Source organism: Aquarana catesbeiana, linkage group LG01 (assembly GCF_042186555.1).
Source record: "Aquarana catesbeiana isolate 2022-GZ linkage group LG01, ASM4218655v1, whole genome shotgun sequence".
Classification (NCBI taxonomy): domain Eukaryota; kingdom Metazoa; phylum Chordata; class Amphibia; order Anura; family Ranidae; genus Aquarana; species Aquarana catesbeiana.
Genome location: NC_133324.1, coordinates 614,005,729 through 614,021,040, shown reverse-complemented (window position 1 = coordinate 614,021,040; position 15,312 = coordinate 614,005,729). Strand labels below are relative to the sequence as shown.

Below are 15,312 nucleotides of genomic sequence, written 5' to 3'. Positions count from 1 at the left end.
ACGTGTCAGAAGTGGCTCATGCTGATAGCAGACCTAAGCTGCACTTCTGTGACTTATTTTCAGCCAACAGTGGGCTAAAACCTGCTTTCAGCTGACGTCACTGTTTTGCATGAGTCTATCTAGCAGTGTGTAAATGTGCTTTTACTATACAAAGATGCTGTACATACAAAACTATTACAATATTAGGAATACAATACAAGACTAACAGATATCTATAACAAGCAAAATGCCTACGGTAGCAAATAAACAGCCTATGGTCTGTAACAGTATAAATACACTACTTACTTGGCTCCAGTTACTGTGTTCATGATCTCCATTGCTCCTGGAGAACAGGCACCTTCTTATTCGCTGATTACAGATTTGAGTGTCCTTCGGTGTTAATCCAGGTTGAGTGGGGCTCCACTATCAGTCTCTACCGCTCCTTTTATTTGGGCTTTTGTTTACCATTGTTACAAATTTGTTTTCCAACTTACAGTCATTCTTTCAGTTTGAGAGACCCTCTCTTACCTGTTTACTGTAGCTATAGAGACAATATCCAATTCAAACTGTCAACTGAATACAACAATGGTATCTACGTTCCCATTGCATCCAACAGCATTTGTTTGAGAAATATCTACTCAAGCCAAAACCTGACAGTAATCTGATTTCTATGACCAACTACTATTGTAATATTGTCCCATGTAATGTTATGTCTGATTAGTATAAAAAAATCATATTTTAACCACTTGCCGACCGCCTAACGTATATATACGTCGGCAGAATGGCACGGGCAGGCAGAATCACGTACCTGTACGTGATCTGCCTCCCGCGGGCGGGGGGTCCAATCGGACCCCCCCCTGGTGCCCGCGGCGGTCGGCATTTGACTGGGAGCGTCGGGAGGCGAGGGGGAGACCATCCGATCGTGGCCCCCCCCTCGCGATCGCTCCCAGCCAATCGGAATCCTCCCCTGCCTGTGTGTAGTTTCACACAGGCAGAGGATGTGATGTCATCTCTCCTCGGCTTGGCAGTTTCCGTCCCAGCGCCGAGGAGAGAAGACATGTAAGTGCACAACACACACACACAGTAGAACATGCCAGGCATACTTTACACCCCGATCCCCCCCCCCCGATCGCCCCCCGATCCCCCCCAATCACCCCCCCCCCTGTCACAAACTGACAGCAAGCAGTATTTTTTTTTTTTTTCTGATTACTGCATGGTGTCAGTTTGTGACAGTTACAGTGTTAGGGCAGTGAGTATTACCCCCCTTTAGGTCTAGGATACCCCCCTAACCCCCCCCTAATAAAGTTTTAACCCCTTGATCACCCCCTGTCACCAGTGTCACTAAGCGATCATTTTTCTGATCGCTGTATTAGTGTCGCTGGTGACGCTAGTTAGGAACGTAAATATTTAGGTTCGCCGTCAGCGTTTTATAGTGACAGGGACCCCCATATACTATCTAATAAATGTTTTAACCCCTTGATTGCCCCCTAGTTAACCCTTTCACCACTGATCACCGTATAACCGTTACGGGTGACGCTGGTTAGTTCGTTTATTTTTTATAGTGTCAGGGGACCCGCCGTTTATTACCGAATAAAGGTTTAGCCCCTGATCGCCCGGCGGTGATATGCGTCGCCCCAGGCAGCGTCAGATTAGCGCCAGTACCGCTAACACCCACGCACGCAGCATACGCCTCCCTTAGTGGTATAGTATCTGTACGGATCAATATCTGATCCGATCAGATCTATACTAGTGTCCCCAGCAGTTTAGGGTTCCCAAAAACGCAGTGTTAGCGGGATCAGCCCAGATACCCGCTAGCACCTGCGTTCTTCCCCTCCGCCCGGCCCAGCCCAAGTGCAGTATCGATCGATCACTGTCACTTACAAAACACTAAACGCATAACTGCAGCGTTCACAGAGTCAGGCCTGATCCCTGCGATCGCTAACAGTTTTCTTGGTAGCGTTTTGGTGAACTGGCAAGCACCAGCCCCAGGCAGCGTCAGGTTAGCGCCAGTACCGCTAACACCCACGCACGCACCATACACCTCCCTTAGTGGTATAGTATCTGATCGGATCAATATCTGATCAGATCTATACTAGCGTCCCCAGCAGTTTAGGGTTCCCACAAACGCAGTGTTAGCGGGATCAGCCCAGATACCTGCTAGCACCTGCGTTTTGCCCCTCCGCCCGGCCCAGCCCACCCAAGTGCAGTATCGATCGATCACTGACACTTACAAAACACTAAACGCATAACTGCAGCGTTCGCAGAGTCAGGCCTGATCCCTGCGATCGCTAACAGTTTTTTTGGTAGCGTTTTGGTGAACTGGCAAGCACCAGCCCCAGGCAGCGTCAGGTTAGCGCCAGTACCGCTAACACCCACGCACGCACCGTACACCTCCCTTAGTGGTATAGTATCTGATCGGATCAATATCTGATCTGATCAGATCTATACTAGCGTCCCCAGCAGTTTAGGGTTCCCACAAACGCAGTGTTAGCGGGATCAGCCCAGATACCTGCTAGCACCTGCGTTTTGCCCCTCCGCCCGGCCCAGCCCAGCCCAGCCCACCCAAGTGCAGTATCGATCGATCACTGACACTTACAAAACACTAAATGCATAACTGCAGCGTTCGCAGAGTCAGGCCTGATCCCTGCGATCGCTAACAGTTTTTTTGGTAGCGTTTTGGTGAACTGGCAAGCACCAGCAGCCTAGTACACCCCGGTCGTAGTCAAACCAGCACTGCAGTAACACTTGGTGACGTGGCGAGTCCCATAAGTGCAGTTCAAGCTGGTCAGGTGGCAAGCACAAGTAGTGTCCAGCTGCCACCAAGAAGACAAACACAGGCCCGTCGTGTCCATAGTGCCCTTCCTGCTGCATTCGCCAATCCTAATTGGGAACCCACCGCTTCTGCAGCGCCCGTACTTCCCCCATTCACATTCCCAACCAAATGCAGTCGGCTGCATGAGAGGCATTTTCTTTATGTCCTCCCGAGTACCCCTACCCAGCGAACCCCCCCCAAAAAAGATGTTGTGTCTGCAGCAAGCGCGGATATAGGCGTGACACCCGCTATTATTGTCCCTCCTGTCCTGACAATCCTGGTCTTTGCATTGGTGAATGTTTTGAACGCTACCATTCACTAGTTGAGTATTAGCTTAGGGTACAGCATTGCACAGACTAGGCACACTTTCACAGGGTCTCCCAAGATGCCATCGCATTTTGAGAGACCCGAACCTGGAACCGGTTACAGTTATAAAAGTTAGTTACAAAAAAAAAAGTGTAAAAAAAAAAAAAAAAAAACACAAACAAAAATATAAAATAAAAAAAAAATAGTTGTCGTTTTATTCTTCTCTCTCTCTCTATTCTCTCTCTATTGTTCTGCTCTTTTTTACTGTATTCTATTCTGCAATGTTTTATTGTTGTTATGTTTGATCATGCTTGCTTTTCAGATATGCAATTTTTTATACCTTACCGTTTACTGTGCTTTATTGTTAACCATTTTTTTGTCTTCAGGTACGCCATTCACGACTTTGAGTGGTTATACCAGAATGATGCCTGCAGGTTTAGGTATCATCTTGGTATCATTCTTTTCAGCCAGCGATTGGCTTTCATGTAAAAGCAATCCTAGCAGCTAATTAGCCTCTAGACTGCTTTTACAAGCAGTGGGAGGGAATGCCCCCCCCCCCCACGTCTTCCGTGTTTTTCTCTGGCTCTCCTGTCTCAACAGGGAACCTGAGAATGCAGCCGGTGATTCAGCCAGCTGACCATAGAGCTGATCAGAGACCAGAGTGGCTCCAAACATCTCTATGGCCTAAGAAACCGGAAGCTACGAGCATTTTATCACTTAGATTTCGCCGGATGTAAACAGCGCCATTGGGAAATTGGGAAAGCATTTTATCACACCGATCTTGGTGTGGTCAGATGCTTTGAGGGCAGAGGAGAAATCTAGGGTCTAATAGACCCCAATTTTTGCAAAAAAGAGTACCTGTCACTACCTATTGCTATGATAGGGGATATTTACATTCCCTGAGATAACAATAAAAATGATTTAAAAAAAAAAAAAATGAAAGGAACAGTTTAAAAATAAGATAAAAAAATAATAATAATAAAGAAAAAAAAAAAAAAAAAAAGCACCCCTGTCCCCCCTGCTCTCGCGCTAAGGCGAACGCAAGCGTCGGTCTGGCGTCAAATGTAAACAGCAATTGCACCATGCATGTGAGGTATCACCGCGAACGTCAGATCGAGGGCAGTAATTTTAGCAGTAGACCTCCTCTGTAAATCTAAAGTGGTAACCTGTAAAGGCTTTTAAAGGCTTTTAAAAATGTATTTAGTTTGTCGCCACTGCACGTTTGCGCAATTTTAAAGCATGTCATGTTTGGTATCCATGTACTCGGCCTAAGATCATCTTTTTTATTTCATCAAACATTTGGTCAATATAGTGTGTTTTAGTGCATTAAAATTTAAAAAAGTGTGTTTTTTCCCCAAAAAATGCGTTTGAAAAATCGCTGCGCAAATACTGTGTGAAAAAAAAAAATGAAACACCCACCATTTTAATCTGTAGGGCATTTGCTTTAAAAAAATATATAATGTTTGGGGGTTCAAAGTAATTTTCTTGCAAAAAAAAATTATTTTTTTATGTAATCAAAAAGTGTCAGAAAGGGCTTTGTCTTCAAGTGGTTAGAAGAGTGGGTGATGTGTGACATAAGCTTCTAGATGTTGTGCATAAAATGCCAGGACAGTTCAAAACCCCCCCAAATGACCCCATTTTGGAAAGTAGACACCCCAAGCTATTTGCTGAGAGGCATGTCGAGTCCATGGAATATTTTATATTGTGACACAAGTTGCGGGAAAGAGACAATGTTTTATTTATTTTTTTTTTTTTTTTGCGCAAAGTTGTCACTAAATGATATATTGCTCAAACATGCCATGGGAATATGTGAAATTACACCCCAAAATACATTCTGTTGCTTCTCCTGAGTACGGGGATACCACATGTATGAGACTTTTTGGGAGCCTAGCCGCGTACGGGACCCCGAAAACCAAGCACCGCCTTCAGGCTTTCTAAGGCCGTAAATTTTTGATTTCACTCTTCACTGCCTATCACAGTCTCGGAGGCCATGGAATGCCCAGGTGGCAAAAAACCCCCCCAAATAACCCCATTTTGGAAAGTAGACACCCCAAGCTATTTGATGAGAGGTATAGTGAGTATTTTGCAGACCTCACTTTTTGTCACAAAGTTTTGAAAATTGAAAAAAGAAAAAAAAAATTTTTTTTTCTCGTCTTTCTTTATTTTCAAAAACAAATGAGAGCTGCAAAATACTCACCATGCCTCTCAGCAAATAGCTTGGGGTGTCTACTTTCCAAAATGGGGTCATTTGGGGGGGGTTTGTGCCACCTGGGCATTCCATGGCCTCCGAAACTGTGATAGGTAGTGAGGAGTAAAATCAAAAATGTACGCCCTTAGAAATCCTGAAGGCAGTGATTGGTTTTTGGGGCCCCGTACGCGGCTAGGCTCCCAAAAAGTCCCACACATGTGGTATCCCCGTACTCAGGAGAAGCAGCTAAATGTATTTTGGGGTGCAATTCCACATATGCCCATGGTCTGTGTGAGCAATATATCATTTAGTGACAACTTTTTGTAATTTTTTTTTTTTTTTTTTGTCATTATTCAATCACTTGGGACAAAAAAAATGAATATTCAATGGGCTCAACATGCCTCTCAGCAAATTCCTTGGGGTGTCTACTTTCCAAAATGGGGTCATTTGGGGGGGGTTTTGTACTGCCCTGCCATTTTAGCACCTCAAGAAACGACATAGGCAGTCATAAATTAAAGGCTGTGTAAATTCCAGAAAATGTACCCTAGTTTGTAGGCGCTATAACTTTTGCGCAAACCAATAAATATACACTTATTGACATTTTTTCTACCAAAGACATGTGGCCGAATACATTTTGGCCTAAATGTATGACTAAAATTGAGTTTATTGGATTTTTTTTAGAACAAAAAGTAGAAAATATCATTTTTTAAAAAAATTTTCGGTCTTTTTCCGTGTATAGTGCAAAAAATAAAAACGGCAGAGGTGATCAAATACCATCAAAAGAAAGCTCTATTTGTGGGAAGAAAAGGACGCAAATTTCGTTTGGGTACAGCATTGCATGACCGCGCAATTAGCAGTTAAAGCGACGCAGTGCCGAATTGTAAAAAGTGCTCTGGTCAGGAAGGGGGTAAAACCTTCCGGGGCTGAAGTGGTTAACAAACGCAACACAGTCACTCAGTCGGTCCAGGCTCGGGTAAGATCGCGACTTTACAGTCGGGATCCACCAAGATGCCTGGACCGCCAGCTGGCTCAGCGCCTCAGCGAGCTGCAGAGAGACTGAGCCATCCACTTCCATCCTCTCCACACCCTGGCAGTCCAGTGAGTGCTAGAGGGGCAGCGTAAAGAGTCAGTGACTGACAGCCACCAGCTCTCTGCAGGCTGAAGACCAAAAACGCAGTGATCAGTGGTTTTCTCTCTTGGATGTATTGGGGGACAGCTGCACTTGGGACTGGTGCTCCAGCCATCTAGGTGAGTATGAGTGTTTTTTTTTTATTTTATTTTATTTTTATTTTTTTTAAATCCATACTTTTCTTTTAAGTATGCAAGTATATAAGCTGACAACACTGCCTTTACTGCACTGAAATCCCACACAGTGTTGCCTGCATGAGTTCTTCTCTGCTGCATTACAAAACTGTTACGGAAATGAGGAATGAGGGAAGTGTTCTGTTCTCCATCAGAAAAGAGCTGAGCAGGGCTGACAACACTTCTTGGGATCCCAGCACAGAAGAGGCACTGTGTGGAAAGATCCCACAGAAACAAAGAAGCGCACTGAGTTTCTGGCAGGCCAAACTGGAATTTCACAGGTACTTGAAGCATTTTTAAAGGATAAAATATAGAGAAATATGCATGTATTGCAGACAATAGCAGTATAAGACTATGTATACAGTGCATTGTTTTTAGTGAGTGTGCTGCTTTGCATTGTTAGAAGGAGCAGTAAAACGCATCAATTGTGGAGCGCTGCAAAGCAGGAGGCAGAGCCTGCATATAAAATGAGCACATATATCTGCTCCCATACAAATATAGTGTTCTGTGTAGAAACACAAGATTTTTATAATATTAACACAACATTTTTTATATCAAACTGATCACTTTTATTTCTATATCTAAAAAGACTAAAACAATACTTTTTAATACAGTATTTTATGTTTTCATGTACTTGTTTATTTCTCAGTTAGCAAGTTTCCTTTTTGTTTTTTTTAGGCCAAAAAAGGAAAGACAGATGAGACCCGTCGAAAGGTTAACATCATTCTCCTTAGTGGACAAAGACTTGAATTAACGTGTGATAACAAGTCTACCTGTAAGGATGTATTTGACATGGTTGTGGCCCACATTGGGCTTGTTGAGCATCACTTGTTTGCTTTAGCAATGCTGAAAGGTGAGTGTACTGTATGGCCTGATTGTCATAGCTGTAAGCCTTTAGTCAAGAACATGAGAGCATCCACTTAATTGGAAGGAGTTTGGTAGTTCGGAGCTTCTCTTCATATATATTCTGAATTGTTCTTCTTACAGCAGAGTTCCACCCAAAAAAACTTCCACTTGTTTTACTCCTTTCCCCCTCAGGTGCCACATTTTGGCACCTTTTTGGGGGGGGGGGGGGGGGGGTTTGTGGGCCGAATACCTGTCTTTCACAGGTATCCTGTTCCCACTTCCTGAAGCCTCAGCCACGGTTATTGACGTTACCGCCCAGGTTCCCTCCTCCTTCCCCATCCGCCAGGTCAGTAGGAGAGGGGAGCGGAGCCTTGCACATGCGCAGTAGGGTTCCCCACTATCCAGTCTAACCTGCATATAAAAAGGTCTGGTCACAGGATCCCGCAGCTCCCACTTTCCTGTCAGTGAGCTGCTACTGCTGCAGAGGAGTGAAGGGATCGCAGACAACAGCTATGGGTGATGTGATGGCTCTCGGATCTCTCGCAGCCATTGTTGAGTGCGGTGTGAGCCAAGCTGCAGGATCATGTGACTGGTTTGGAGTGCATTAATTCTAGGTAAATATACGCTTCCTTTTTTTTGTACTGGTTAAGCATAGAATTGGGCTTTTCTTTTACTTTTCTTTTAGCAAATCTATAACAAGTTTAAGAACAAAAGCTGCTAGCAATTATAAGGTGCAGGCCCCTACAGCTGGCTAGAAAATTTCTGGTTGTATTGAAGCTTGCCCTCTCCTGTCTCCCTCCTTTAATCCTATTGGCCTGTTTTTTGTTTTGTTTTTGGTTTGTTACAAATGATATAAAAAATATCAAGATGTAACTTTAGAAAATAATTTCCTTAGACCCCTTTCACACTGGGGCGGTTTGCAGGCGTTATTGCGCTAAAAATACCACCTGCAAACCGACCCAAAACAGCCGCTGCTGTTTGTTCAGTGTGAAAGCCCGAGGGCTTTCACACTGAAGCGGTGCGCTGGCAGCAGAAGAAAAAAACTCCTGCAAGCCGCATCTTTGGAGCGGTGAAGGAGCGGTGTATTCACCGCTCCTTCACCGCTCCTGCCCATTAAAATCAATGGGGAAGGCGCTATGCGAGCGGTTTTAACCCTTTTTCGGCCGCCAGCGGGGGTTAAAACTGCACCGCTAGCGGCCGAATACGGCCGCAAAAACGACGGTAAAACAGCGCTAAAAATAGCGCTGTTTTACCGCCGACGCCCCCACCACCCCAGTGTGAAAGGGGCCTTAGTGTGAGCACGTCAACCTATACGCATTTTAAAGTGGAGCCTCAACCTAAATAATATTTTGAAAATAATGAATAAATGTTCGAACTTCTGTAGGTTTTATTGTTTTATATGTCCCTCACTGAAATGTACATGAAAACTGATGTAAACAGATGTATTCATGTCTCTGCAAGTGAAATCTGCACAGTTTTCCCATCAGTTCCTATGTGGTTTCATGCACATATGGTGTGAACCAGCCCTAAGAGGGATCATTTGGTTGGATGGTTAATTTAAGATGGAAGATTGCATGTAGTGTGCTAGTATGTCATTAAGGAAGCAGCCTCAAGATCCAATGGATTAGCGTTCTATCCATACCTGTATTTTTGCACTTAGATCATAAAAAGGAGATACATAATTTTGTATTGTGTCTTGCAGGCTTTTATGACCAGCCAAAGCTCTGACTCTTCTGAATAGTGTAATAGCTTGCCCTTCCCCCTCCACATTTTCCCAGCTCTCCCCACCCCAACAAAAAAACACACCTCCCTAATTTCTTACTGGCTGGTGGAAGGGGCGGGCAAGCTCCCTTACAACAAGGAATTGGCAGAGTTTTTCTGGTTCAGAATGGTCTGACTTTGGGGTATGCAGATAATAATTGTCACTGCTGCTTGCACCTCTAGGTGCTGGAAAACTAATTTATTCCCCCGAAATATGTAATCAACGACTGTTTATATCTTTTTAGAAAATGAGTTCTTCTTTATTGATCTTGACCTGAAACTGTCAAAAGTTGCTCCAGATGGTTGGAAAGAAGATACAAAGAAGAGAGGAAAATCTGCAATCAATTTCTCCTTGTATTTCAGGATAAAATTTTTTGTCGATGATGTCAGTCTTATCCAGTAAGGCATTTTATGTGATAAGTCCAATTATAAAATAGTACTGTTTAAGCTATAAAGGTTCATTTAGGTATGCTCAGGACTTTTTTTCTTAGAGAATAAGTGCAGGAACCCACCATTCCCAGTCAACTTCCTGTCCCAACCCCACCACCTCCACCCCAATCTTGCCCCCAATCCTGCCATTTCTTAGGAAAGAGTAGTAAACTGTGGCCAAATAATGGGTGTGGTCAAGGCTCAGAACTGTGTTTTGCACGCAGAGCAAGTTTCAGGAATGTGTAACACAGAGTACTGGAATCAGCAGTGCATAACACACAGGAGTGTGTATTGTACATTGCTGAGCCACTCTGCACACCCCTCATCCACAGTTTACACTCCCATTCCACAACTTACCTCTGCACCCCCATCCACAGCTTATCTCTTCCCACCATTTTCACATTTCTTTTCTGCACTCTCATGTACAGCTCACCATGAGGTCTCACCTCTGCAGAACAGCCCCAAGTTCACTACAGCTGTCTCTCTGCACAAATAGCCTGTAAATGCTCATGTGAAATAATTTTTTTATCGTATGTCACGGGACACAGAGCAGCCATAATAATTACTATTTGGGTTATACGCCACCTATAGGTGAATGGACACTGGCACACCCAAAGACAGGAAGTCCCCCTCTATATAACCCTTCCCATACAGGAAGCACCTCAGTTTTTTCGCCAGTGTCTTCAAGGTGATGGTCATGGATTACATGTGCTCTTGGAGCATACTTGGAAGTCTGGACGGTTCTATTAGGAATTATGGACTTCAATCGGATCTATTCGAAAAAGCTGTTAGCCAAAAATGGATGGTACTCAAGCCTCTTGGGAAGGAGGTGAAGGGGTGAAGATTGGGTCTGGCTGTGTGTTTCCCAGCAAACCCTGCGGCGGGAATGGTAAGTTTAAAAAAAAAAAAAAAAAAAAAAAACCTGGGAAAGGAACACATTTGGTTCACTTCAAAGGATTTCTTCTGACTAGCGAATGCCTTGCCTGTTTTTCACCACTAGATGGTGTATTTAACATACCTGCTTGTCATGCTTGTTTTTTTTTTCTGTGTACAGCGCTCCTTTGGAGACAGCATTACCCCTCATCCTGGTTGCCAGTTCCCTGGGACCTCCCTCCTTCTACCCACAGGCACACAGCCCTCCCCCAGAGGCTGGGTCCGACAGGGGGGAGCGGGGCGGCCGGCATCTGCCCACAGTACTGAGCCCCCCGAGCTATCCCGTTAGACGGGACCGCCTCATCCACGCGCGCAAAGGTCAGCTGGAAATAGGCCACTGCAGGATGTAGGGGGCGTGGCTTAGGCGGCCTGCGTGCATGTGGGGAGCGAGCGTGCACGGCGTGGGCCATAAAGTTTGCGACTCTGTGATGAGTCTGGTGGCTGACGGAGGGACACAGAGTATACTGGGGCATGTAAGTGCTGTATAGGTGTGGATACAGGCATTTAAAGCCACGTCTACGGGCCATTAGGCTGAGCAGTGATGGCGGCATTTTTTGCTGGACTACAGCTCAGCAGTGGATGCATATTGTGAGTACCTCTGCATTTTGTGCTTAGGACTATGTCTTCCCAAAAGAAAGGTGGGAATACAGCAGGGAGGAGCGCAAGAGCGATGCTGTCCAGATCTGAGGATCCTAGTCATGCTTCCACAGTACTATCCTCCCCTGAAAGACCAGGTGCAACTGCCCAGTCTGAGTCATTAAGGCTATCAGGCATAGTGGCTACATCCAACATTTCAGACTCTGCATACGTCACCAAGGACGATTTGGCTTCATCATTAGCTGGGTTGGAGGGAAAAATAGCCAACATAATCACGTCTGTCTCCCAGTCTGGGAAAAAACGTGAAAGGTCCCCTTCTCCCCCTCGTGATCTTCCAGTTTTGGAACAAGAATGGGCAGATGACATTGAGGTGCCATTGGGTGACCGGGAAGAGGGGCAGGCAGATGACTCCTCTTCTGAGGACTCAGTCTCAGAGGAGTCCTTCTCAGCCTCGCAATCCCAAAAGCTGCTGGTCCAAGCCCTTACGGAATTGGTCCGTTCGGCTTTTAAATTTCCCCCAGTGGAAGTGGCTGAGGCCCCCTGTTCTTCCTTGGGTTCTTTGAGGCCTTCACAGGGCCTGCATGCTTTCCCTTTACACCCACTGCTGGAGCAATTGATATGTGCAAACTGGGATTACCCAGATAGGCATTTTCTCTTCTTTATCCAGTGGAGGAAAAATTCACTAAAAAGTGGAGTTTGCCAGCAGTGGATGCTCTTATTTCCTCTGTAAATAGGAGCCTAACTTGTCCAGTAGACAATGTTCAGGTTTTCAAAGATCCAGCCGACAAGAAGCTGGAATCTTTACTTAAAGCTTCTTTTTCTATAGCTGGGTCAGCAGTACGGCCTGCAGTAGCAGCGATAGGGGTTTGTCAATCCTTAAGAGACCAGCTCAAGCAGGTCAATAAAAGTGTCCCTACTCAAGGGGAAGCAGCCCGCAAGTTAGCGGAGCTGCCAGGGGCCTTATGTTTTGCGGTGGACGCCCTTAAAGATTCTATTCAACAGGTGTCACACTTTGCCCTCTTATCTGTGCATATGCGCAGAATTCTCTGGTTGAAGCATTGGTCAGCTGCGTCGCCATGCAAAGAGCTATTGGCAAGTTTTCCTTTTCATGGGGAATGGTTGTTCGGAGATGACTTGGATAAGTATATCCAAAAAATTTCAGGTGGTAAGAGTACCCTTTTACCGGTTAAAAGAAGGAGTAAGCATCCTTCATTTAAAAGTTCTTCCCCAGCACCAGATTCTACAGCCTCCAGGCAGTGTCGACAGCCTCCGCCGTCGGGTTAAAGAGGTATGCCTCAAGGTCAAGCACAAGGCCAGAAGAAGCCCTGGGGGCAGAAGCATACAAAGCAGAGTCCTAAGGCCTCCTTATGAAGGGGCGCCCCCACTCACTCTAGTGGGGGAAGGCTTCTGCAGTTTTCGGGAGCTTGGCGGGACGAGATCCAGGACAGATGGGCCATCTTCACAGTATCTCTAGGCTACAAGCTAGAGTTTCGGAAGTTACCACCATTTCGATTTCTAAGATCGAATGTTCCCAGCCACCCATTAAAAAGAGGGTCTTTGTTCCAGGCACTGGACCGGTTGACATCACAAGGTGTGATTACAGAAGTTCCAACAAAGGAGCAGGGTATGGGGTTTTATTCAAATCTCTTCACTGTGCCAAAACCGAATGGAGATATCAGACCCATTCTAGATCTCAAAGATCTAAATCAATTCCTAACCATCCGCTCATTTCGTATGGAGTCAATCTGGTCAGTCGTGTCCTCTCTGAGAGGAGGAGAATTTCTAGCATCAATAGACATCAATGATACATATCTGCATGTGCCAATCTACCCCTCGCACCAAAAATTTATGCGATTCGAGGTAGAACAGCGTAATTTTTACTTTGTGGCCTTGCCCTTCAGGTTAGCCACTGCCCACCTGGTGTTCACAAAGATTTTGGCCCCGGTATTAGCAAGATTACGGGTCCAGAGTATATCAGTAATGGCATACCTAGACGACCTGCTGCTTATAGATCAGTCGGTTTCACGGTAGACTGCAGTGTGTCCAGCACGGTCAGATAATTGAAGCATCTGGGTTGGATTCTCAACCTAGAGAAGTCAGCCTTACGGCCAGTAAGGAGGCTAGAATACTTGGGTCTGGTCATAGACACAGTCCTAGAAAAGGTCTTTTTGCCTCAGATGAAGGTCAGGGCTATAAGAGATCTGGTCCGTGTGGTCAAGGGGAAAAAAGGATCCCTCCATTCGCCTTCGTATGAGGTTGCTAGGGTAAATGGGGGCTTCATTCGAAGCTATTCCCTATGCCCAATTTCATTCAAGACTGTTGCAAAACAGTATTCTATCGGCTTGGAACAAAAGATATGAAAGATTTGACTCCCGCACTTATGGTACAAATGAAAGTTAAATGTAAAATATATGAAGAGCTGCAGCCTCTATCTACCCTAAGGTAAATTTAGAAAAATGTGAAAAAAGGGTAAGGATAGATATGGCACTGCGCTTATTAAGAGGTAATTTGCCACCTCTAGATACTTGAAGGGTGTGTATACCAGGGGTGCGTATAATGCAAAAAGTGCAAAAAATAAGAAATGTAAAGGATATCCTACTGTGTAAACTTTCTGATCGCTTATTTATAATGCACACTGTTAGAAGCTATGTGCATTCAAACAAAAATAGAATGAAAAATAAAAATTAAAGAACAAATAGAAAAGCGCTAACTTTTCCTGTGTAAAATCCACAACCCTGTGAAAAATCTGCAATTCAAAGTAACATTTCTGTGCCAAAAAATACAACATATATGACTGGTATATAGTATTGCTGTGAAACTGGGCTCAGAAACATGCATATACCGTCCTTAAACCCTGCTGTATAAAAAAAAAGTCTGATAGTAAAGTGACAATGTGCTCCTTCAAATTGTTCTGTGCTTCTTAGAAAACAGTGCCCCATAAGAAACACACTCACCGCTATTATTCACCCCACAAGGAGGTATTTCACTTTCACAGTATGAGCTACTGTGCAGCCTGAGGAGTAGGAAAACTTCCTGTCCTGTATCCTCCAAGTACCTCCTTGTCTGTGATGTAAGTGGTCTCCTTCCTGTTAACCTCTTAAATGTTGCCCACACGTAGAGAGGAAAGAAACTCCATAGTGTGATACCATACAAATTTCCAAATATTTATTAGTGATACTGATAGGTACTCACATTTTAATAAAAATCATTAAAGCAAAAAATGTTTAAAATCAGGAAGCCGGAGCGATCTGTGTTCCACGGCTGGAAACCGGAAGTGATGCAATAACGCGGTTAGTCCCTTCCTAAGCATTTCGTCACTGGGACGTCATTTGGAGCTGCGCCATCTTGCTATACCATCCATTTTTTATATGGTATGAGGTGTGTTCCAAATTGGTGGCCATTTGACCACGGTCGTTTTTGGTTAGTCCGGACTTCAAAATGGAGGATTCTATTGATAGTAGTGTGATTTAGAATGCCAATGGGTAAACAGCACTACTCTGCAACATGACGAGTTGTAATTTTAAAAGGACTACTTAACAACGAGTTAATTATAACGGACACACCGCATAATCCATCAATAAATATCATGGTACACAATATAACAAAATGAAGTTAAAATATATAGTTACATAATGGTATTCTACTAGTGGCATCTTTGACTAGAGGTAAAAAATGATGTTAAAGGATGTATAATGACATCCGAAGTTGGACAAGAGAAGTGCTAAAAGGAAGAGAGGGTATAAAAGCGATAAAAAGCAAAAAATGGCAAAAAATCGCATAAAGTCACAAGTTGCAAAAAGTAGCTAAAATTGCTAAATATTGTTAAAAATGTATGTAAGGTACATTTATAAAACACATGCATACAAAAATGTCTTGATATTCAATGGTTAAAAAATGTGTTACATGATGGTGTTCTGCTAGTGACATCTGTGACTAGAGATGACAGTGATGGTAAAGAATGTATAGTAACATCCGTAGGTGGATATGAAAAGTGATAGAAGGAAGAGAGGGTTTCATTAGGGTGAAAAAACGATAAAAATGGCAAAAATCGCAGAGAGTTGCATGAAGTCGCAATTTGCAAAAATTTGCTAAAAATTACTAAAAATGTATGTACATTTATAAAATACATGCATACAAAAAAGCCTTGATATTCAATGTA

The 15,312-nt window shown here is 44.1% G+C and overlaps 1 protein-coding gene across 8 annotated transcripts in view; it reads left to right on the top strand.

Moving 5' to 3' along the window:
- PTPN13 (protein tyrosine phosphatase non-receptor type 13) overlaps positions 1-15,312 on the top strand; it is a 457,782-nt gene that overhangs the window by 266,177 nt on the left and 176,293 nt on the right. For all 8 annotated transcript variants that reach the window (XM_073599969.1, XM_073599986.1, XM_073599976.1 and 5 more), the window contains 2 exons: positions 7,266-7,440; positions 9,440-9,593. In XM_073599969.1, coding sequence (XP_073456070.1) covers positions 7,266-7,440; positions 9,440-9,593 — 329 coding nt within the window. The remainder of the gene's footprint in view (positions 1-7,265; positions 7,441-9,439; positions 9,594-15,312) is intronic.